Genomic DNA, 26,708 nt, shown 5'->3' with positions numbered 1-26,708 from the left:
TTACAAGTGAGTGAAAAAGAATACCAATATTTCATACCTGACAAAAATCTAGTTTTAAAACATCAACAGTACCTGGTCATGAGCTTCCGCCAATAGTCAACTGAAACAGCAGGAGCAAGGGCAAGAGCATGGTCCCACTGGTGCAACCGTGTCATAAGTTCACAGTACTGCTGTAGCGCTCCACACTGCAGATACCACTCACCCACAGCACCTCCCTCACTCACACCTGCACTAGAATACTTGCGCCCACCCAAGCCTTGGCTCCCAACCATTTCTTGTTCTGCTGCTGCTGCCTAAGAATAAAATTAAGTTTTAACATTTCTTACCATGGTGGTTTCATGAAGTCTATAAATCAATGTGATAAATTCTTAATTACTGCCCATCACAATCTAACTGTTACTGACACACCAAAATACCTAATGAGCAACTGACTTTGATACGTGAGGATTAATATAGAATGTTTCATGGCTTTTTGGCCAGGACCAAAAGATTTTTTCTGCACACAGAATGTGCAGAAGATACTAATCACATTACTAGAGATTAACTGTTACCATGGCTACACAGCTAAGATTAACTGTTACCATGGCTACAGAGCTAATTATTATTCAAAAGGATACTGCTGTATATCCTGAACTTTTCACACTGTCATCTCCTGTGCAAAGCATGAACATCATTTTACACTAGATTAGCAAAGCAATGGAAATGTTAAGATTTTTAGCATCTATAATATACAAACCAGTGAGCACTTGATGAGGTGTGAGTGATGCATGATGGACCGCATGTAATTAGGGGAGAGAAGGGAGATATCCGTGTGGCCCTGTAGTACATAAACGAGATCCCAAATATTTCGCACACGCACATCTCCCTGTTGAGTATGAACTGAGTATGAGAAAGCTTCTAAGATAATCTATGCATGCTATTATAATGGTCACTGCTACTATTCATTTACAGTTTGATACAAGCAAACCCTAATTTATGATATCCCGGAATAGTGATGGGGGTAGAAATAACACCCTACCCTGCCTATTGTAGGCCTACCCCTGGTTTTGTGATGGGTTCTGATTTTTATTTACTGATTTTGATGATATTGAGACCAAAATTTTGAGTGTAGGTTGATTTGTGAACTGTATTTAGACTCAGATTAATGTGTTTCAGTCATAGGTGGAGAGAACACTGTCATTTGGGGTACGGATTCTCGCTCATCAGACGAGGTACAAAACAGTGTGGACAACTAAGCGACTCAACAAGGAATATTTCATGTTTGACTACTGAACTGTCATCTAACCTAACATGGAATACATAATAATAATTTTAAATAAACATTAATCATTATGAAAACCTTATAGAGTAAATATTTCATGCACTGAGGAAAACTATGATGCCAATAAATCATGTGTTTACATTCGGGCTGTTCAAGGAAAAACCTTTTGAAAATACAGAGGAATTTCTAAATAAATGTCAAAAAGTAAAAGAGAGGAAAATAGAGAAGCTCAGCATCCAGAACAGTAGCTAAAACGACACAAAGAGGGACCTTTGAACAGGCTATCCTGATCGCATCATAGATCGATAAATCATGTGTTTACATTCGGGCTGTTCAAGGAAAAATGCTTTGAAAATACAAAGGAATTTCCAAATAAATGTTAGAATATAGGTGAGAAGAAAATAAAGGAGTTCAGCAACCAGAACAGTACCATTCATCATCATCATTGCCAGACGCCATGTATCCCAGACGGGGTGACCAATGGCTTAGAGTTAATTGTTTTACAGGGAGAGGCACTAATCCTCCACCAACCCCACTTGACACGTAGGGATGCCAACAGCATCTGGTGTTCCCAAGCGGTCACCCATCCAAGTACTAACCAGACCCAACGTTGCTTAACCAAAAATGACATAAAGAGGGGCCATTAAAATGGTTATCTCGTTTGCATCATTGATCGCATTTCCTGTCAAGAGAAATCCCTGTCAAAACATAAACAATTCTCAATCACAACAGTTTGCATCTTGGACGATTCTGTGTCATTCATACATAATTATTTTGCATAACAGATGTCTATTTAATTGCTGTGGGACTGTCTGATGGTGGGATTGTATACAATGCTGCTGCTTCTTCCCTATCGACTTTGAATACGAGTTGGAGATTGCATGCTCCAGTGACCCTGACTGGGTACAAGTGAGACAGGCACTGGTTTTAGCTTTAGGTTAGCTTCTTTTACAGCTGTTAGGCCATTTAGATTGGCTTTAAACTTTTTTTTGGACTCATTTGGGTGGGTATAGGACTTGGCTGGGGGTGAACCAAAGGCTCAAAAACGCATCCCTATACTTTACACGTTAAATTGACCCCAATATATGATACCCCAACTAGTGATGGGTTTTTACTTAACCAACTGCATCGCTGAAACTGGGGTTTGCCTGTGTATATATATATCTATATCTATCTATCTATCTATCTATATATATGACAGAGTTGTAGAAAGATTACAGAAAAGAGAGGGATGGGTGGACAGTATCTATCTAGATTTCAAGAAAGAATTTGACGGAGTACTGCATAAAAGACTTTTATGGAAACTGTACCATCAAGGAGGAATCCAAGGCATCCTGTACTGTTGGATGCAGGATTTTCTCAAAGAGAAATGAGAACAGAACTATGGGGAAACTACTCATCATGCAGGGAAGTGACCTACAGTGTTCCACAGGGCTCAGTGCTGGCACCAATTATGTTTTTACTATACAGTATATAAATGACATAGGTAGTAACACTGGAAATGGAAGTTATCTAAATATGTTTGCTGACAATGCAAAAATACAAAGGAGAATTACTAACACAGATTCTTGCAGAGAGCTACAAGAAGAATTAAACTTTATGGATGGAGCAATAAATGGCAAATGGAATTCAATGTGGACAAATGTCACGTAATTACATTTGGTAAAAGTTGAAAAAGACCAGACTGGGATTATAAGTTAGGAAATTCAACCCTACATATATCAGAAAAAGACAAGGACCTAGGAGTGATTATTATCAATCACACACTATCTCCGGCTAACCACATCAGCGAGAAGGTATGGAACATGTATACACTGCCTGCTAATAAGAGAAAAGCATTCACATACATAAATGAAAACATGCTGAGAAAGACAATAACATCATTCATCATACCAACCCTGGAGCATGCATCAGTAGCCTGGAACCCTCATCTCAAAAAACACAAAGATAAGATTGAAAATGTACAAAGGGCCGTTACAAGATGGGTACCAAGCTTAAGGGATCTAAGCTACGAAGAAAGACTAGAAAAAGTGAATCTACTAACACTACAGGAGAGAAGAAAAAGAGAAGACATGAACATGCTATATAAGTGCATTTCAGAGAAAGAGAAAAGACATAAATGAGTAGCTATATAACCTATGGGGAAGCATCGGCAAGAGGACGCTGCAAAAAACTACGTAAAAAGAGGGGTGATAAAAATGTAAGGAAATTCAGTTTCCCAAATACAGCAACTGATCAGTGGAATGCACTACTGATGAAATAATGTGTGCCGAAGCAATTCAACAACTTAAGGATACGTATGATAAAAAATGGTTTAATATACGGGACGGTATGAGCCTGACTCATTCCTGTTAAGATACAATTAGATAAGAACACGCGCTGCATGCACGCATGCACGCACGCATGTGTACACACACACACACACACACACATACACACTGAAAACAGAGATGCAGTGAATACCCACACAGAAGAGATCTGCAAAGAGCTTGAGTCTCTTGGTCATGGCATGAGCAGGGTCTGTTCGTGTAAGGGCTGCCTGGAGGTGCTCTGCTCGAAGACCACAAAGCTGCAGTCCACCACTGAAGGTTCGTCGTTCCCCTGGAGTGATTCAGGTCAAAATTATCAATACATGGTGGAAGCTGATTATATAAACTTAAGTAAATGTAAACTGTAAACTCTGGATTATATGTGCTGTGGGAATGGGTGCAAAGAAGAAATTCCCATTCAATAAATGAGATATTGACTAGGTTGGAGATACAGGTATTCTCTACCTCTCCCTCTCTCTCTCTCTCTCTCTCCTTATCTTTGTAGGAGCTTCCAGTAGCCATTGTATTGATCACAATTTTTTTTTTATTTAGCAAACCAGTGCCGTTCTAAGAGATTTCAATGTTCACCACCACCTTTGGCTCTCCTCTCCTTTCACTGATGCACCTGGTGAACAAGTCTACATCTTTTCTATCCTTAATGAAGTAGTGCAGCTTGTTCAGCACCCTACCCATATCCCTGACCACCTTGGAGTTCCAACATACTTGACCTCTTCCTTGCAACTAATCCTTCTGCTTATGATGTTAATCTTTCTTCTCCGTTGGGCTCCTACGATCACAACCTTATTACCTTAACCTGTCCTATCGCTCCAGTATGGCCTGTGGACCCACCAAAGAAACATCGGTTGTGGCACTTTGTAACTGCTGATTGGGAGGCCCTCAGGTGGTACTTCTTTGTTTTTCCCTGGAATGATTATTACTTCCATGGCCGGGAGCAATCTGAGCGTGCCTTGTGCATTATGGAGGTATTCTCTCAGGCACGGGAGCATACATTCCTTTCTCATATCCTCTGACTAATGCAATAAGGCCTTGGTTTAATTACACTTGTTCTAATGCTGTTCACAACAAAGAAAGGGCCTATAAAAGGTACAGGAGCCAATCCACCCATGAATCACATCTTTTTTATGTTTCTGCCCGGAATCATGATAAAGTTTGTTCTTCGCTCTGCTAAAAATACAGTAATTTCATTCGTACTAAATGCTCTCAACTCTCCAACTCAAATTCTTCTCACTCCTTCTGGCACCTTGCCAAAAACCTTTCTAACAACTTTACCTCATCATCCTTCCCTCCTCTTTTCTACTCTGATGGCTCTGTAATAATTTCATCTACTGACAAAGCAGATCTCTTCGCTCAGAGTTTCTCCTCCAATTCCACCTCAATTCCAGCTCAATCCTGCATCATCCTTAAACATAAATGGAGTTTCATTCTCGCAGGATTTATCTTGGAAAGATCATATTACAACTCCTGTACAATCTGCTTTCAAGAGATTATGTGTGCTAAGCCAACTCCATACCTTCTTTACCCCTGTACAGCTGTTGACTTTATACATGGGTTTTAGTCGCCCCTGTGTAGAGTACAACTCTCATGTGTCAGGAGGCTCCCCACATACAGCTCTTCTCAACAAGGTAGAGTCAAAGGTTTTCTGTCTCATTAACACTCCTCCTCTCACTGACTCCCTTCAACCTGTCTCTTCTCTGCATTGTTGCATCTTTATCTCTTTTCTATTGCTATTTCAATGGTAACTGCTCCTCAGAACTGTCTGCTTGCATCCCTCCAACTCTATGACGGGTGCATAGCACCCGCCTAGCAACAAACTCTCATCTCTTTTCTGTCCAACTCTCTAATGAAAGAGTTAACCATTACTCCCAGCCCTTCATTTATGCAACCGCTCAACTCTGGAACTGTCTCCCTCTGTCTGTATTTCCTACTTCGTATGATCTCCAGTCTTTCAAACGCAGCGTGTCCGGGCATCTCGAAATGAACGGACCTTGAATTTGGCTCTCTGTTGTACTGTTTTCATCTTTTTCTTGGAAGGAACAGTTTGCAGGCTCCTGGCCATTGATTCCTTCTTCCTTGCATTAAAAAAAAAAAAAAAGTGCCATTTCCTTGAAATATTTAAAATCAAATAGCACAGAAACAGTAAAATGACTTTTGTCCAGAAACTAAAAGCAACTTGTTGTAGACATAGAAAAGCAGTGTATTGACTTCAAAGGAGTATATGCCAAAATCCACCATGACAGCAACTGCTTCTTTTGTGAGAATGAGGGAAAGTGTATGAAAAAGGTATGAGAGATAAAACAGATGCTAAAAACCCAGAATAAGAAATCAGGAGGCTCAGGATGGAAGATGCTGAAGATCAGAAGGTGGTTGACAAACTAAAGGATGAAATCAGGAGTCTGAAGACTGTAAACTGGACCTTTAAAAAGGTCAGATCCCCACCCACCTCTATAGTGGGAGGCAAGGCAACAAGTTTTCAACACGATACCAGTATCAATGACGGCATGGTACTAGGTTTAGATGAAGAAGATACTGGCTTTGAAGACTGGAAAACAGTAGGCAGAAGGTAGCACACCAAGCTCATGAAACTCAGTCATGGACTGAGTGTCTTAAAACTGATTCAGTGCCCCCACACTGCTAGTAAATGAATCTGCCCCAACCCAGACATCACTGGTGAAGGGAGAAAATCTGAATGACCAAGTGCAAAATGAAAAACGCTAAAAGCTCAGATGCAACAAGGAGTGAAGGCTAAGAAAGATGACAAATTAAACATGAGTAGATTCTGTCTGGTGGATGTCAAAGAAACCCAATCATTTCTGATTGGTGATCCTCAGGTTTGAGGACAGGAATCTCACTCTGGAAAATTCTGCAGGGGTAGCAGGAAGGTCAGAACCTTTCCGAGTGCTAAGACACAGGAAACTGTTAAAGAAGTATAGAAAATCTGAGTAAACAAAAAGGGAACTGCAATACTTGCCCAGGTTAGTGGCAACAGCCTCTTCTTCAGGAACAACAAGGCTGGTGCTACACAGAAGATTACAGATGATGCAATGCTTCTAGCTGATGAGATACAGCCCACGACAGACTGAAGCATGATAACTGTCATTTTGCCAAGGGTGTCTGCTGGTAATTATGCAATCAGTGAAGCAATAAGCATAAATTCCAGGCTAGCTAACTTGTACACCAGGAGAAGGGTGAAATTTGTTGACCCATTTAACAAGTTCTATGGGCAACAAAAATATTAGCTTCATAATAGTGTACATTTAAGTAAGGCTCACTTTGGCAACTTCCTCAATTAGCTCTCTTTGACTTGTTGACATCAAGCCATGATGTGGTGGCAAGTAGTCCAACAGAGATGCAGCAGACATCAACAGATTTCCGTCCAAATGAAAGAAACGGCCTCAGGAAGATACAATTCCTTTCTCGGAAAATACTAGAGGCTCTCCACCATAGTTAAAAGACTCCCGAAGAGATAGAGAAGTGGCTCTCTATCGTGGGAGGACTATGCCTCACTGAAAAATTCTATCTTATGACAGCTGGCAGACTCTGACACCCAGCAAAGCAATTATGCTCCTCAAGTTGGGGAACCACATTTACTGAAAGCTTCCTCTGATGGCAAGCAAGAAACTGGCACAAGAGAGAAAGAAGTATCTCCAGATACACCAGTGCCTCCAAGAAATGGGGACAGATAAGGGGTTCCAAGAAAAGACTGGAGTCCCTTCAGATAGTTTTCTTCGATGATAGTTCAGTTAAAAACAAATTGTGTGAACTCAGGCACTCATGGCTATAGAACATTTCGTTGTTGTGGCTATTAAAGGCATGGATTCATAGTGAGTGTAGAGATTTTGTATAAGAGTTGAAATTTTTAGTTTCATAAAGACCATATTACACAAGTAGAGGGCAGGAATTTAATGTATGTCATTGATAACTTATATCCTGTCAACTGTAAAATTAGGTCAGACCACAAAATGTTTGGTGTGGACCTTCATCTGACCAACACTATACATACAAGTGAGTTCTTGCAAAGAGTCCTCCACATCAGCTCAATGACAAGGATGATGATAATGTACAAAACTCTGAGCAGCTAGTTAGTGTTAAAACTTCTGTAATTCTTGGTGACTTCAACTGTCATGTAAACTGGGATGACAGAACAGCAGATGCTGAAGGTAGGCATCTTGTAGACTTTGCTGATGAAAATTTTTTGTCCCAGTGGGTAAACATACCAACTAGAGACAACAGCATCGTGGATTCTGAGTCCACTATGAAAGTTGAAAGTGCTACCAACTTGTCTGCTGGTGAATCACTGGGAGGTAGTGACCACAACCTGATCAGGTTCTCTCTAAGTATCTATAGTGAAAGATCATCTGGACCTTGTAAAAGAAAACTGGATTCTGCAGGTTTTACAGAGAGTTTCATTAGTGATGAACTAGAGGTCAGTAATGTAAATGCAATGTATAAATCATTTTGAGAGCAATTTTCAGAACAACAGGCGGCATTCATACCCTCTAGGTCCACAAAGTCAAGATCAGTGCAACCAAAATGGTTTAATAATGAAATAGCCACTCCAACAAGAAAGAGAAAGGCAGCATATAAGAGGCTCATAAACAACCAGGACCAGAATGATTTGGACTCCTTCAAGACTGTATGTAGGAGAGTAAAATCTCTGATAAAGTTGGCTAAAAAAAAAATTAAGAAATTGTGGTGACCCTAAAGAGTTCTTCAGCTATGTAAACAGTAGGAAACCTTTCAAAGTAGTACTGGACCATTTAAGGATTAATCAAGTGTAATACAAATATCAGACTTAGGAAAGACATAAACAGACTTAAAAAGAGTTCAAGCTAGAGCAACAAAACTTATTCCATACATCACGATACCAAATCATCAGGATCACCAAAGGGCTCTGTGACCGTTTTCGTAAGAAACTCGTAGACCATGATGTCAGCTCATTGAAGTGTTTAAAATACTGAATGAGTTTGACAGTCCTGATCACAGAAAGCTGTTTAGTCTCAACACACTCATCATGCAGCCATAATTGGAAGCTAGGGCTGAAAGATTTAACACCAGCATATGTGAAAACTTTTCAACATACAAGATCTGCTCCATCTGGAACGGACTCCCCATGGATGTTGTTAACAGTATTACAATTCAGCAGTTTAAGAGAAACCTCAATAGGATCTTACGCATACTAGAATCACTGCAAATTGGATATGCATTCAAATACAAAATATTTCCTCAACATGGACCAAAAGGTCATTGAGATCATAACTTTTCCTTGAAATTCCTTGTAACTCTCTCTCTCTCTCTCTCTCTCTCTCATACACACATGCAATAACTCTATGAACACTGCCATCTATACTCCACCCACTGATGCCATCACAGGAACATAAAAGGTAACCAAGAGACCTCCTCAGTGGACATCAATCTGAGCCAAACTCAGCATGCCAACTACCACAGACCCTAGTTTTGCATTCTTTTTTTCTTTTGAACAGAACATATTTATCAATGCACAATCATCCTCTACTCCAACATGTTTTACATGGTGACCAACACATACTGTACGGAAAATGGATGACTGACATTCAGTTCTTTCCCAATGATATTCAATATACAGTACCCGCCTCTGATGGATCCGAGGAGTGATTAAGGGCTTTGAGGCTTAGCTTCAGCCCCCAAGGCATTAGGGGTGAGTTAAAACTCAACTTATTGGTATGCTGAAATTTCACTTACTGGCCACTTATTAACATTATATTCTTGTTTATTCACTACTTCTTATGCCTAAGGATAATCAGTGTGCTTTAATGCATACACAGTACATTTTTCATATGGGCCCAAGGAGGGATTTCGGAAAAATGGGGGCACCCATCATCCACTCACTCAATGTTAAGATGCCTTAGGGTCTCTATACTGAATGACAAGCCTAATGGTGTCCTGTTCCCAGGAAACCATTTACAGTACTATGCTCAGTGGTAACCATATAACTGGGGTCTTTGGCTGGGTTAGTGTCCCCCAGATTCCCCTATCTAAAATCACTTAATCATGGCAAATGTTTCAGACAGCCTCGGAGGGCCCGATACCTGTCCAGGGCCCCAACCAAATGGGTAGATTCACATGGCCATGTGGAATGTGAGCGGAGTGAATGAGGAGAGCAAGAGGGTGAAGGTGGTTGAATGTATTCATGAGTGTGAGATATGCCGTGATGGAACTGTGTGAAATAAAGATGAAAGGATGTGAAGTGGACTGGGAGGGTGTGATATGTGTAAGACCGGACATGAATGGGCGAGGAACTTGAATGGAAGGAGTTGCTCTGTTGATGAATGAGGTGTAGCAGAGTGGAATGAGAGATTACAAATGTGTCAGCTTGAGATGTATGTATATCAAATTCAATTCTGAGAAGGTGAAAGTGGCTGTGATTGTAGCATATGCACCGTGTGATGACAGGAGTGAGAGAGAGAAAGCCAGGTTTTGGGACGAGTTGGTTGAAGCAGTGGGAGAAATGCCCTAAAGCTATAACGTGATTGTAATGGGCGATATGAATGGAAAAGTAGGCACTGGTCCTGAGGATGACATAATGGGTTGTAATGGAGCACAAGAGGAAGAAGATAATGGGAAGCGACTGAAGGATCTGTGTCAGGAAAGGAGGTTGTGCATTTGTAACTCGTATTTCAAACACAAAGATGCACATAAATATTCATGGTATAGAGGGAACAGGGATTATGTTGAAAGGAGCCTGACAGACTATGTGCTCGTAGAGAGATTGATGCTGGGAATGGTTGCTGACAGGAGGGACATGAGAGGATGATGTGGAGGTCTGTCAGATCATATGATATTGGTATGCAAGATCAAGCTGAGGGGAGTGAGGTGGACGAAGAGAAAGAGGAACAGTCAGAGAGAAAACCTGAAAGCCGAGAAGCTAAGGATCAAAGAAATGGCAGATGAATACAGGACCAAAGTAGGGGAGGAATTAAAATCAATGAAATGGAATGAAATGGATCTGGACAGCTTGTGGAATGCTTACAGGAAATGCTTAGTTAGGAATCCTAAAGTGGTGTGTGGTGTGCCAAAAGCAAAAACAAAGAAGAAAGGCATGGTGGAATGAAGAGGTTAAGAAAGCAGTGGTGGAAAAGAGGAAGAAGTGGCTAGAGTGGTTACAGGACAGGGGTTCAAATGAAATAATAACTGAATATAATGAGAAAAAAAAGTACTGCACATTACTCTGAAGACAGGAAGTTATTCCGGGAAGAGATGCAGAAATGCAGACGTGACAGCGGAAAGAAATGTGAAAATGTGAAGGATGTAAGTGGTAGATTTTTAACCCATGGGGACGAAGTAAGGACCAGATAAAAAGAATATTTGAATGCCTGATGAATGGAAATAGTGAGAGCAATGCGACTGTAAACATGACTGGTTATGGGGTGTACAGAAAAGGAATGCAGTGCCAGGAAACGTGACACTCATAGAGGCGAAGAACGTTGTGAAGCGGCTGAAAAATGTGAAAACAGCTGGGGTTGATGAGGTGTATGCAGAGATGATTAAGTGTTGTGGAGAGAGCAGAATGAAGTGCTTGCTGGAGATATATAAGATGGCATGGATGAGTGAAATTATGCCACCAAAGTAGAAAAAGGCTGTGATTGTATCCCAGTACAAAAATAAAGGTGAGTCAAGTGAGTGCAAGAATTATCGTGTCATAAATTTATTGAGTGTGGTTGCGAAGGTATATGAAAGAATTATTATAGTGAAAGTAAGAGAGATATCAGTAGTCCTAGTGAGTGATGAACAGGGTGGATTTAGGAGTGTCAGAGGATGTATGGATCAAATACTTGCAGTGGGACAGATAGTGGAGAAGGATTGTGAGAAGGACTATAAAGTGTTTATGGCATTCATGGATATGGAAAAAGCATACATCAAGGTAGACAGAGAAGGATTGTGGAAGGTTTTGCGCATGTATGATGTAGATGGTAAGCTGCTGGGTGCTGTCAAGAGTTTTTATGATGGTAGTGAAGCATGTGTAGTGGTAAATGGGCATCTAAGTGAATGGTTCATGGTCAGAGTGGGCATGCGACGAGGTTGTGTGATGTCCCCATGGTTGTTCAATATATGTATGGATAGGGTGACGAGAAAAGTGACAACACGAGTAACGGAGAGAGGGATGATGTTGGTAATGAATGGTGATGGATGGAATATCTCAAATTTGTTGTATGCTAATGATGCAGTACTACTTGCAAATACCAGACTAGAACTTGGTAGACTAGTGCAGAATCTTGCTGATGTCTGTGAATGTCGTGCCTTGAAAGTAAATGTAGAAAAGAGTAAAGTGATGGTTATTGAGAAAAAAAAGGTGACTCCCAGTGTGATGTTACACTGAATGGACAGAGACTGGAACTGGGGAGAGAGTTCAAATACCTGGGTACAGTGATAGAAAAGAGAGGAAAATGTGCAAAAGAAGTGGAAAGTAGAGTGACACAAGGAAGGAATGTAGCTGGTGCTATGAAGGACTTGATAAGAAACAAAGGCTTGAGTGTTGCAGCTACACAGGGCTTATATGAAGGAGTGTTAGTGCCAACTTTAACATATGGATGCGAGACAATGGTGTGGCATGAAAATGGAAGTCAAGAGTTACAGCAGTGGAGATGGGACTGCTGAGGAACGTATGTGGAGTACAGAGAGTGGATAGGATACAAAATAATGTGATTCATGAAAGACGCAGAGTGAGGAAGTCTGTGGACACCAAAATTGAAGAGAGTGTACTGAGATGGTATGGTCCTGTGGAAAGAATGGATAACAATAAAGTGGTGAAAAAAGTATATCTGAGTGAATCTGAAGGAGGGAAGAGGCGAGGTAGGCTAAGAAGGTGGAGGGGTATGATGAATGAGTGTGTGGTAACCATATAACCAACCCATAAGTGTTCCCTATGTGTCAACAAGTGGGTTTATAGAGGGTTAGTGCCCTTCCCCGTAAAACAACTAACTCGAAGAGAAATGGCCACCCTTTATGGAATTATGGTATCTGGCTACAGGTAGGTAGGTAGTGTATGAAGATGAGAGTTATGGAAGTCGGTGAGGCCAGGGTACTGACAAAAGATCGAGCTGGCTGAATGTGGTGAGAAGGAATGCATGATCAGGGATTTGGCACCTCTTTTTAATGTGACAGTATCCAGATTGACTCTATCAGATACGTTTATGTGAAGCTACAAATTGTGGTGAATGTTTTTGGTGCATCAGATAGAGCCACAATTCCAGGGGCTTGAATGATGAGTGAATGGAAACATGGCCCATTGGACTGGGCAAACTTGGGCTGTCTGGACTTTGCTCCTCCGCACTCTGCCCTAGGGTGGGAAAGGAGGTCTGGATGATGACGATGATGATGATAATGATGATTTTCTTTAAAAAGCTGGGCAGAAAACAATGGTACTTATGGAATGATTTGGGAGGTTTAATTTCACAGTAAGACAGTAATTTCTCATAATACACTGATTATTTCAAAATGTGGGTCTACCGTATAGTCATGACTCACTATATGATGGGATTACACCAAGTGAAAACCTATCATATAATTAGTTATTGTATAATGAGACTGATATAACATGGGTTCTATGGGGATAGGAAAAGGGCCCTTGACCATTAAAACTAAAATCCAAATAAAAGTTTACCCATTAAAGATGGATTTCAAACACAAAAAGTTATCACGTCAATAAAAATTGCACACTGCACTACTTATTATGCACTTGCAGTTATCTGGGAACAGCAATGGTGTTTCAATGGCTTTTCAGGCACAAAATGCAATGAAATGCAGACGATCATAGCAAATGTGAACACTTGGCTCCATCGGCTGACTGGGATGCACCATTAACAGCTGACTAGGAGGCTGTGTATGCACGGTATACAAGATTTCCAAGGCACAAGTTTCAGTTTTTCACGCACAAAAAGTTATCACCTAACTTAATATCCCACACAGCACTATCTGTTAAGCACTTGCACTGTTATCTGGCAATAGCAATGCTGTTTCATACAGAAAATGGAATGGAATGCAGATGATCACAGCAAATGTAAACACCGGAAGGCCAACTGGGCTCAATCAACAGACTGGGAGGCACCAATCTAGCAAATCTGCAATCATTTCGCCACCATTATTCCGAAAAAGGGTCTAACTTTTTGTTCATTGTTATAGTGATTTATCACATAGTGAACAATCATACAATGAGACCTTACTGTACAGGATCTCCAATTGCTGCATGTAAAAGTTTAATTTAAAATGTCTGTTAAGGTTTGAAGTTTGGTTACAACCATCCATCCTTAAGCTCAATGTCAACTATGTAGGTGACAGTAATAAAAAAAGAATAAATATGGTTGGGGAGGTTAAAAGGGGTAAATATATGTATGTCTGAAGACTGCATTGTATCCTCCTCCATTATCACCACCATCACCATCATCAAAAACTTCACTCAAAATCAACATCATCATCACCATTATCATCACCCCCAACACTATGGTGGTAGTGGCAACAGTGGTAATGGCTGTCAATGGATGTATGGTCAAATTCTCCAGACACTCTGTTGGTTGCTCTACATTTGCTTTTCTCTTTTCACATTTCTGATTTCTACCCATCCCATTCAGCAGTGGGTATGTGCATACTTTGACACCAGATGTAATTAATAAAAAGTAACTGACAATGGAAGAGGTACCATTTGTTAACTCAGATGCTTCCCTGCAGTGCAATAATGCATTTATAAAAGACATAAATTTCCAACACACTGTACTTATGGCATTCCTACTGCTGGCAACAACTTAGACATTATATGAAGAGGACTGCCAAATTTTTTATGAATATATTCAGTACAATATTTTTTTTTTTTCACTAGTTCATTTACTAAGGTTCGAACATACTTGCATGTGTCAGCCTTGATCAGCTAATGGTTGCTCTCCAGGCTGCTTGATCTCTCGCAGCCTCTCTATTCAGTCCCTTTTCTCTGAGGTCACATTCTATGACCTTGTCCCAAATCTATTTTGGTCTGCCTCTCACAGTTCTACCCACAATGCTCATATCTCTCACCCTCCACATCCAGTTGCCACCATTCATCCTCTCCACACGTTCAAACCATCTCAATCCACCCCTTCTCATCAAAACACTAATATATTCAAGTTCCATCCTTCATTCATAATCCAAACTCCCCCCACAGGCTTGTCATTTAAGTATGCACTAGGCATCCACCTAATCATTCTTATCTCTGTATGTTTGAGCCTATGAATGTTATACTTAAACCTTTATTATCATATCCAATGGATTATATTACATTAAATAATAAATCAATGGCCATACTTTTTTTTTTTTTTTACATCATACTGTATTCACAATTTGTTTCCCATAAAAATAAAAGACTTGGTTCCACTTACCATTCCTCTCTATAATGTCTTCTATTGGCTTCCCAGCAAGAACCTTAAGCTGAAGAGGGGCCACAAAGGATGCCAGGGACCACAGCCGTAGTGTGGAATCCCGTGAACAAGATGCTAGCAGGAATGGACGCACTGGATGGATGCTCAGCCCTGGATCACAACACATCATTAATGCATTGGTATACAGTATAATACACTGACAACTATTTCTTTAACTTATTATTATCTATTAGTCATTTTACAAAGATATGGCCCATTCATAGTGATTTTTTTCTCTCTGATATAGTTCTCCAATACTTGAAAGGACATGCTTATGAAATTACTTCAGTTTACAGTCAGTATCAAAGATAAGAGAAAGTTTTCTGACCTCAAAGATGGTCAATGCAACAAGTTCAGCACTGAACAAATGTTCCCATAAATGCCTCATGGATGAAAAAACTAAATAACAATGTTCAAACCAGATATAACCAGAAGAAATGAGCTTCACTGGAGATGACAGTATGTCTAACTAGTGCTTACAATTCTCCCTCATTCATTTTTTTGACATGTGGTATATCCACTTTCTTCTTCCCTTCAATCTACTTTCTACAAAGGTACCGGCCCACTGTTAGCTTTTTTCATGAACATTGTTTAGGCCCTTTGCAGGATGTTCTTTGGCGCAGTGCTGGTGTCAATGATCTGCTCCTTGCATGTGGTGGTTCTTAGTTCCACTTTGTCTCTTCTTTGATATAATCATGTAGTAATCTTGGAGCTCTGGTATATCTCCCCCCATAATTCTGCTCTCAAGCAGTTGTTGAAAAGAAAAAAAAGTTTCAACTAGTAATCACTTTACTCAAATCTGTTTTGAAATCCTCTCTCCCTTTCCCATGTGATGCATGAACTTGTAAAGCTCATATGTGTTATGTGTTTGTGCCTCTCACCTAGGCCATCATCATCACTTTCAGTTTTATGTCTCTTTACCACGCAGCATGGGTCACACAGGATATAAAAAGCACTCTTCCACCTTCCTAGGTTCCTCAATAGCTCTCTAGTTCTTCCACCTTCCTAGGTTCCTCAATAGCTCTCTAGTAATACCTCTAGTACTAAGATAAGCATGCACCACCTCATCCCATACTGTCCTCAGTCTACCTCTCAATCAACAGCCCAATACCTCTATAATTCTACACCTCTTCACCTGACTTCCCTGGTCCATCCTCTCAACATGTCTAAACCTCCTCAACCAATTTTCTACTTATTTCCTGATGTTTTTTTTATTTCAAGCCACCTTTTTAACTCTAGGAGAACACTGCTTTCTCTTATCAATTTGTTCTTGAGGACAGTTGCAATACATTTCTTGCATCAAGAATTTGCTTTCTGAATGTGACGGACCACCTTCCAAAAGCCAACCTACAGTAGCATTAATAAAGTGAAGGAATGGAATACACAGTGCCAGCCAGGCATACTGCTCACCCACTTAAGATGCCGAGGACCCAGTGGGTTTCACGCATATATCATTAACCCCGTCATTACCACTTTCACACATTATGATACAATTTTTGTGTCATAATAATTACTTCTCAAAGATGCAGGGTGATGGACTCAAGCCATGCGAAATATTTATTAAGCTGGAATACAGAAGCAATTTGTCACAAAAATTACAACAAGTAGTTGCATTTTGATACATATCACATCATGGAACTCAGAAAAAACTATTTTGAATGAAAAAAGTTCTGATGAGATTACATGTTAGGTATTACAGGAATGTGCATTAGTGCTAAGTAAGGTAAATTATCTGAGATCTGGAAGAAAGCAAACATTGCTCCCCTTTTTAAGAAAGGAAACAGACCAAATATACTTAACTATCGACCGGTATCACTAACCAGTGTTGTAAGATATTAGAGAAGCTGAAACGGAAAATTTGGGAAAATCACCTGGAAAAACACAATATGATAAAGGAAAAACAATTCGGTTTTAGAAAGGGAAAATCATGTGTTACTAATCTATTACGCTACTACGATAAAGTTGCGGAAACACCACAGAAAAGAGATGGCAGGGTAGACAACATCTATTTGGATTTCAAGAAGGCATTTGACAGAGTACCACACCAAAGACTTTTCTGGAAACTGTACCATCAAGGAGGAACCCAAAGTAATCTGTACTGTTGGATGAAAGATTTTGTCAAAAAATAAAAAAAGGGGAAATGAGAACAGAACTAAGGAGAAATTACTCATCATGGAGAGAAGTGACAAGTGGAGTTCCACAGCGCTAAACACTGGCATCAAGTATGTTATTATAGTCTCACCAATCTAAAACCAAGGTTTGGGTGGAGTCCAGCCGGGGATTTCCTGGCGTACAGCGTTGCCTTCTTTCCTATACTCTGATTGGGTAGTGGCTGACCTGACACCGTTAGAGCTCGCCGCTCACATCTCGCCACCTGGCCTGGCATGACTTCACCCACTTCTGTGTGTGTGTGTGTGTGTGTGTGTGTGTGTGTGTGTGTGTGTTTTGTGTGTGTGTAAAGACAAACTAATTTAAGTTATAAATATAATTTAAGTTATATATATAACAAAGTGAACAGTGGAAGCACGTGACAGAAGCTTAATCTCCCTCCAATGGATTAACTCCCAGTATGGGCCTGGATGTTGCCGCTCGTGAGTGTTTTAACTTGTTTATTTCTATTAAGAAAATAGCGTATGTTCTACTGATTCCTTCAAATTATATTATAAACGTAATTGTTACATTACTTACCCAACTTAGAACTACCGTGAAAGTCGGTAAAAGTAACCACATTTTTTTCAGCACCACTGTAAAATATGTATGCCACGTTTCTTTATTGATGTACAAAAGCCATATGCATTACAAGTTTACCTTCCTTTGATATACTAGAATACTTACGTTTATATTGTACTAGTATGTGTGTACCTATCTGTGATGCCTATTACATATATAACAGAATCTACTCATCGCTCGTTTAGGAAGTATGGCATGGCTGCACCCAGCGCCAGACCCCACCCAAACCTTGGTTTTAGATTGGTGAGACTATAGTATATATAAATGACACAGACAGCAACATTAGAAATGGAAGCTATCTAAACATGTTTGCTGACAATGCAAAAATACAAAGGAAAATTACAAACACAGACTCTTCCATAGAGCTACAAGAAGAATTAAATAAGCTACATGAGTGGAGTAGTAGATGGCAAGTGGAATTCAATGTGGACAAATGTCACACAGTAAAGTTTAGTAAAAGTGAAAAAAAGACCAGACTGGGATTATAAGTTAGGAAGTTAACCCAACACACATCAGAAAAGGAGGATTTATGAGTGATTATCAATAACCAACTATCACCGGCTGACCACATAAATGAAAAAGTTAGGAACATGTAGCATACAAACTGTTTGCTAATATGAGAGTAGCATTCACATAAATAAATGAAGACATGCTGAGGAAAAATAATGTCATTCATTAGACCAACTCTGAAGTATGCAACTGTAACCTGGAATCCACATATAAAAAAACACATGGATAATACTGAAAAGGTACAAAGGGCTGTTACAAGATGGGCTCCAAACTTAAGGGATCTAAGCTATGAAGAAAGACTAGAAAAATTAAACCTACCAACATTACAAGAAAGAAGGAAAAGGGGAGACATGATTATGTTATATAAATGCATCACAGTCTATCTATCTATCTATCTATTGCCAGACGCCTCAATCCCGTTCGGGGTGGCCACAAACAAATCGCCTCCACGTCGCCCTGTCCCTCGCCATTTCACTGCCCTGCTCCCAACTCACACCTCCCTCTCTCATACACCTCTCCATCCTATCCCTCCATCTCATCCTCGGCCTCCCCCTCCCTCTCCCCCCCTCTACCCCACTCACATACAGTACACTCTCTTCATCAGTCTTTCACCCTCCACCCTCTCCACATGGTCAAACCACCTCAGTGTATTCCTCCTAATGCTTCCTATCACATCCACATCCACACCACAATGCTCCTTTATATCCTCATTTGTCAGCCTGTCTCTCCATGTGACTCCACAGGCTCCTCTTGATTAACTCATTTCCACTGCTCTCACTCTTGACTTGTGCCCTTCCAACAACGTCCAAGTTTCACTTCCATACATTAGAGTTGGTATCACAATACTGTCATGTAGTAACTTTTTCACTTCCATGCTCACTTCCCTGTTTCTTATCACTGCTTTCAAGGAACCAGCAACCTTTCTTCCCTGTTGTACCCTTTCAAGCACTTCACCCTCCAAACATCCAACCTTACTCATCACACTACCCAAGTACTTAAATATACAGTACTCACATTTTCCAATTCCTCACCATCCAACCTCGCTGTACATTCACTGACCACCTCTCTCAAAGACCATCACTTTACTCTTCCCTTCATTCACCTTTAAATTTCGTTTCTTACACACTCTCCCAAACTCATCCACCAAGCCTTGCAGCTCCCCCTCGTCTTCTCTCAACAACACGGTATCATCTGCAAACAAGAGTACAGGGAGTTTCCAAACATTACCCTCTCTCACCAGGGCCACTCTAACATCCACTACCCTACATTGTACTCTTTTATTACCCCATCCATGTGCAGATTGAACAACCATGGAGACATGATACATCCCTGTTTCAACCCAACCTTCAAAGAGAAAAATTCACTCAGTTCACCATCCACATGCACTGCAGCCCTAGCACCATCATACATACTCTTCACAGCATTCAACAACTTCCCATCTACTCCATATATTCTTAATACTTTCCACAATCCTTGTCTATCCACCCAGTCATATGCTTTCTCCAAATGCATGAAAGCCGCATACAACTTCTTTCCCTCCTCTAGAAACTTTTCCACTAAAGATCTAAGAATGAATATCTGATCTACACAACCTCTTCCCTTCCTAAAGCCTCTCTGTTCTTCAACTAATTCTTCTGTTATTTCCCTAACTCTGTCAATCAGTATCTTACCATACACTTTTCCTATGATACTAAGAAGACAGATGCCCCTATGATTACCACACACTTCTTTTTCTCCTTTTCCTTTGTACAAGGGAATAATTATACCTGACTTCCAATCCTCTGGAACTCTACCTTCCTCCCAGGCCAATCTGCACATCTTCCACATCCACTCTACAATTATTTCTCCCTCATGCTTCAGCATTTCACCACACACTCCATCAATTCCTGGGTCTTTCCCCAATTTAACTTTCTTCATTGCTTCCACAACTTCTATCCCACTGATTTCTTCCCGTCTTCTCACCTCCCTCCTTCTCCCAGCCATTCCCCAGCCACTTATACTTGCATCACTTCCATCCTCTATGTTCAACAATTCCTTAAAGTGTTCTCTCCATCTGCTCACTTTTTCTCCCTTCTCCACTAGTAATCTACCATTTTTATCTTTCACTCCCCTGCTAACTTCACTTCCACCCTGTCTTACTCTCTTCACCACTTTCCAGAACATTTTCTTACAGTCCCTCCACTTTACACTCAAATTCCTTCCAAATTCCTCATCTACTCTCTTCTTACTCTCTCTTACTAATCTTTTTACCTCTCTCTTTCTTTCTACATATAACTCTCTCTTCCGCCTCTCAACTTCTTCCACGCCCCTATTTCTCATCCATTCATTGTATGTGTGTGTGTGTGTGTGTGTGTGTGTGTGTGTGTGTGTGTGTGTGTGTGTGCATCACAGGAAAAGAGAATATAGACCTAAATGAGCATAACTATAACCTATGGGAAAGCAACATCATGAGGTCACTGCAAAAGACTGTACAAAAAGAGATTAACTGATCAGTGGAATGCACTACTAAATGAAATGGTGTGTGTCAAAAACTATTTATAAACTTAAAGTATGATAAAAATGGCTCAATACAGGACAATATGAGCTTGACTCATTCCTGTAAAAAAACAATTAGGTAAGAACAAACACACACACACACACACACACACACACACACACACACACACACACACACACAAACGGAGACAGGACAACACGAGCATTGCTCAATTCCTGTATACTACAAATAGGTAAATACAAATAGGTAAATACACAGAAAGAAATCCTTGAGTCAAGGTAAACTACCTGATATTTGGAAAAAAGCAAATATTGTCCCCTTATTCAAGAAAGGAAATAGACAAAATCCACTCAACTACCGACCAGTATCACTGACCAGTGTTGTAAGCAAGGAATTAGAAAAGCTTATAAGAAAAGCTTGGGTAAATCATCTAGAAGAACACAGTATGATAACAGAAAGACAGTTTGGTTTCAGAAAAGGAAAATCATTGTGTTACTAATCTGTTGAGCTACTATGACAGAGTAACAAACACAATACAGGAAAGGGAAGGATGGGTGGACAGTATCTATTTAGATTTCAAGAAAGCTTTTGACACAGTACCACACCAAAGACTTTTATGGAAACTGTGCCATCAAGGAGGAATTCGAGGCAAACTGTTTTGTTGGATGCAAGACTTTCTCATAAAAAGAGAAATGAGAACAGTACTAAGAGGAAACTACTCATCATGGAAAGAAGTGACTAGTGGAGTACCACAGGGTTCAGTGCTGGAACCAATCATGCTTTTAGTGTATATAAATGATATAAACAGTAACACTGGAAATGAGAGCTATCTGAATATGTTTGCAGATGATGCAAAAATACAAAGGAGAATTACTAACACAGACTCTTGTAAAGACCTACAAGAAGAATTAAATAAACTTCATGAATGGAGTAGTACATGGCAAATGGAATTTAATGTGGACAAGTGTCATGTAATCAAGTTTGGTAAAAGTGGAAAAAGTCCTGATTGGGATTATAAGTTAGGAAATAAAACCCTGTACACATCAGAAAGAGAGAAAGACCTAGGTGTGATCATCAATAACAGACTATCTCCGGCTGACCACATCAGCGAGAAGGTACAGAACATGTATACACTGCTTGCAAATATGAGAATAGCATTCACATACATAAATGAAGACATGCTAAGAAGGATAATAACATCATTCATTAGACCAACCCTGGAATATGCATCAGTAGTCTGGAGTCCTCATCTCAAAAGGCACATAGATAAGATTGAAAAAGTTCAAAGGGCCGCTACAAGATGGATACCAAGCTTAAGGGACCTAAGCTACGAAGAAAGACTAAATAAACTGAATCTACCAACACTACAGGAGCAAAGGAAAAGAGGTGACATGATAATGCTATATAAGTGCATATCAGGGCAGGAGAAAATAGACATAAATGATTACTTAACATATGGAGAAGCATCAGCAAGAGGACACTGCAAAAAACTGCATAAGAAGAGAGGTGATAAAGACGTAAGGAAATTCAGTTTCCCAAACAGAGCAATTGATCAATGGAATGCACTACCGAATGAAATAGCATGTGCCAAAACAATTAACAAATTTAAGGATATCTACGATAAATATGGTTTAAGACACGGGACAGTACGAGCTTGACTCATTCCTGTAAAGATACAATTAGGTAAGAACAATTAGGTAGGTAAGAACAGGTCATCCTCAATTTACATTTCTGGGTTCATGTCCAGAAGAACCTGGGGAAACAACAATAAAAACAACTGCTATAATGTTAGCTAAACAAAGGCATCTTACCATAAACATCTGCACCATGATCCAACACAACATCAAGGCAGACAGCACGGCGAGCATCCCAGACTCTCATGGTGCGGTCCCAGGATCCAGAAATAAGGAGAAATGGCAACTCTGGGCACCAGGCCAGCCCACGAACATTATCCGAGTGACCCACAAGTACTGCCAAGCACTGCGCCCGAGAGTATGACCAGATACGAACTGAAGAATCATCACTCCCACTGCACAAAATATCTTCATAGACTGGATTCCACTTGACTCGAAACACTTTCTTCATGTGTGCTGGCAACAGATGTAAAGATGAGGTGAGAAAAAATACAGTATTATCCCTTTATTCAACTTTTGAGATGGGTCTGGCTAACCACAAAGAAAAAAATGAAGAAAAATCAGCTACCCCAAAAAAGACTGATAAAATCATAGCATGGCAAAACAATGAAAAAGTAGGGCCAAAGATCATAATGTGACCTTCCAGAAGGCTCCTGGGGCTAAGAGTGAGTGAGAATAGTGGCACTGAGTTAGCTACAGAACATGATGAAAAGCTTTTTTTAACCTCATACATGCATTCATTTCCATGCTGTCTGACTCTCTTTGTGTTTGCAACCTGCAAAAATGCACAGAAATACTTTCCATAACATGTATTTCTTGAAAAGTCGTATGTTATTCACTGTGTTTCATTATCATCATCAGCATCATTTTGATCCTTTTCCCATCTAATGATGTGAAGAGATAGGATCCAGAAAAAAAAAAAGGGGGGGGGGGCGACTACCAACAGTATGCCTCGCAAAGTGGACTAGACAATTGTTCACGCACATCAGTCAGATGGTCTGAATTCTGACTCCTTCTCCCAAACTTAACTATGTGTACATTCTTATTTATTTATTTATTTATTAATTTTTTAATATTTGCTTCACATACACCAGTCAGATAGTATAATACTCTTAATCATCAGGGAAAAAAAAAAAAAAAAAAAAAAAGTGGTGTCAAACTCTTGTCATGTGCTTCTCCATACATATTTTGCCCAAGCAACCAACTCCATTCCCCAACTTCCACACCTCACTTTCTCACACACCCATTTACCTTATCCACCTGCCATCTTCCTGGCCTCCAACCACTTTGAAACTAGCTCACACATATCAGTTTTACCACCCTATTTACATCTGTTCTCTCTCTATATGAATATACAACATATGTCAACTCTCTTCTATCTTATCATTAGTAGACCTCCTTACTCCACATCTTTCACAAATCACAAAATTTCTTATCTAGTAAACTCTAAGCACTCAACAAATACTGTATTGCACAAGCATCCCGTTTCCAGTGCTCTGTTTCAAGACATTTCACACTCACACCATACCAAAGTTTCACACTTTTGCAGCCTTAAGACTAAGACCTCTGTTTTATATCACAACCTATCTTCCTTTCCTGAGCCACTCTACTTTTCACATCCTTTGCACATTTACCTCTCATCTATTACTGCCAAGGTACTAAAACTTCCTCACCAAATCTTTTTCCAAGCACCAGGGAATTACACAAAGAAAATCACACTGAGAGGTGATTATGGAATAATCAACTCAAATTTAAACTGGAATGATCAGATAAACAGCATTATAACTAAACCTAAAAGGTGCATTTAGGTATTATATATATCAATTTTGCTTCACAAAAGAGGCTTAAATTGTATGTATGGTATATTTAGTATGTGTCTGAAGACACTTTACCAGTATGTCACCCAGGTTTAACCAAAGCCCAACAGCTAAAACTAGAAAGAATTAAAACTGATGTTTTAGAATAATTCAAGAAAAAACAGTTTGTTCATTATAAAAATGCTTAAGCCACTTTTAACTCAAAGACACTGTATGATAGACATGGGCTGTTGACCCTTACATTTGGTAAAAGTCTCCTTTCATCAAAAGAACATAGCCATCTACTTCCTTGAAACATTTACAATGTACATGGCAGAAATATAAGGAGAGGTAAACACTTATTGCAAGCAGTAAAAAGTAGAATGTTATGCTACTGAAGCTCAAGTACCCCTTACATCGTAAAGCAGCTAAAGTCTACATAATCAGCCATTATCTTATGCACATTTCTTTAAATACACTATGTTCTGATGTGACTTTTAATAATTTTGCCTTTTTACCTGTAACAATTAAATGCTTACCTCAAATTGTAAACTAGGATATTATGTTATACTACGAAAATATTAGGTAACTTTCTTCGTCAGCTAGCCTATTCTTTTTCATCTTATTTTTTATTATTATTATTATTATTGATGTAGTGCTGCCTACTTCCTTAGCTTTTATCATTCATTTTCTGTGCCTGCCCTCCTCTCTTCCTGTTTCTCCTATCTTTCCTGTCACTTCTTATTCCTTTTCTTTCCTTTACAGGTGGCTTGACATTGAGTGACAAGCCAAATGGTTTCCTGTAAGCCAAGAAACCATTTACGACGCTGGGTGGTAACCATATAACCAAACGATACGTGCTCCTTACGTGTCAACAAGTGGGTTGGTGGAGGGTTGGTGCCCCTCCCTGTAAAACAACTAACTCAGTGTCAAATGGCCACCCTTTGCGGGATTGTGGTGTCTGGCAATAGATAGATAGATAGACTATGTATAAGCTATTCTGACTGGAAAATGTAGATAGATATGGTGGTGTGAGTGTGCTGGATGAGGAGAAATGGGTGGAATGTGTCATGAATGTAATGAGAGTGAATGAAAGTACAGTAATCACTCCAATATCCGACGTAATAGAGCCACAGGTAGGTCCGGATATTGGTTCTGTCCGGATATTGGGCCCCAGCTTATGGACTTGTACTTATGGACCCTAACTCAGAGAAAAACCTATACAACTCCCTCTGGACATGCATAGCATCTATTTAAGACCCAAATCACACCAGTAAGGCACATAAATGACTGAAATAAATGCAAAAGAAACATAAAATGAGGGTTTAGAAGTAGGTTCATACAATAATAAACATTCTGGTGACTGGCTCTTGGACTGGTACTTATGGACCCTAACCTAGCCTAACTCAGAAAAACTCCTTCCTACTGCACATGCATAGCTCCTAACACCCTATTCACACCAATAAAGGACATTAAAGAGTGAAATGAGGTAAGTATAGTATGGAAACAAGTACAGTATGAAACATTCTTATGTCCGGATAGTGGGGATGTTCGGATATTAGGCGTCCGGATATTAGAGTGATTACTGTATTATAGCAGTGAAAATACTGCTTGGTAAATACATGATTTCATTATATTGGTGACTGGTCCATAGGTTGGCTTGGATGATGTGGAAAAAAATTGATTCTGGGATGATATGTGTGGTTGGTGGTATGGGCGATGATGAGACCGTAGTCTTGGGTGGGGATTTAAATGGTCATAAGGGAGAAGCAACTCAAGGATATGATGGAGTACATGGGGGACGTACATATGGTATGAGGAATATGGAAGGGGAAAGGATACTTGAATATGGGAAGTCAATGAACAATGCTGTGCATAACACATTTTAAGAAACGAGAGAGTACACTGATTAAATATGAGTCTGGGGATAACAGTTGCCAAACTGATTACTTCCTGGTCAGGATGAATAAAAGGAGCTTGGTGAAGGATGTTGAAGTCATAAGAGTGAAGAGTGTGTATTACTGATATGTGATATGGTCCTTATGGAATGGGTGGTGAAGAAGAGGACCTATGCGCCCAGGAGGAAAATATGGAATTTGAAAAGCAGTGATAAGAAACAGGGAGGTGAGCATGGAAGTGAAAAAGTTGCTACATGACAGTATTGTGATACCAACTCTAACGTATGGAAGTGAAGCTTGGACGTTGTTGGAAGGACACAAGTCAAGAGTGAGAGCAGTGGAAATGAGTTATTTAAGAGGAGCCTGTGGAGTCACATGGAGAGACAGGCTGACAAATAAGGCTATCAAGGAACATTGTGGTGTGGATGTGGATGTGATAGGAAGAGTTAGGAGGAATACACTGAGGTGGTTTGGTCATGTGGAGAGGATGGAGGGTGAAAGACTGAGGAAGAGAGTGTATGTGAGTGAGGTGGAGGGGGGGAGAGGGAGGGGTAGGCCGAGGATGAGATGGAGGGATGGGGAGGAGAGGTATATGAGAGAGGGGCGTGTGAGTTGGGAGCAGGGCAGTGAAATGG

General features: G+C 40.0%; 1 protein-coding gene across 1 annotated transcript in view; it reads right to left on the bottom strand.

The window, feature by feature from the left end:
- The window catches only part of LOC145413442 (WD repeat-containing protein 17-like), a 163,212-nt gene that overhangs the window by 81,634 nt on the left and 54,870 nt on the right, over positions 1 to 26,708 (bottom strand). The window contains exons 12-16 of the mRNA XM_080283132.1: positions 22,557 to 22,835; positions 14,970 to 15,119; positions 3,729 to 3,862; positions 737 to 865; positions 73 to 293 (exon numbers count right to left, since the gene is read on the bottom strand). Of these exons, the coding sequence (XP_080139258.1) occupies positions 73 to 293; positions 737 to 865; positions 3,729 to 3,862; positions 14,970 to 15,119; positions 22,557 to 22,835 (913 nt within the window). The remainder of the gene's footprint in view (positions 1 to 72; positions 294 to 736; positions 866 to 3,728; positions 3,863 to 14,969; positions 15,120 to 22,556; positions 22,836 to 26,708) is intronic.

The sequence above is a fragment of the Coenobita brevimanus genome, chromosome 96 (genome assembly GCF_032717465.1).
Source record: "Coenobita brevimanus isolate Jiangsu-jjx chromosome 96, ASM3271746v2, whole genome shotgun sequence".
Taxonomy (NCBI): domain Eukaryota; kingdom Metazoa; phylum Arthropoda; class Malacostraca; order Decapoda; family Coenobitidae; genus Coenobita; species Coenobita brevimanus.
Note: the sequence above shows the minus strand (reverse complement) of the source record. Positions and strands in the feature narration are given on the sequence as shown.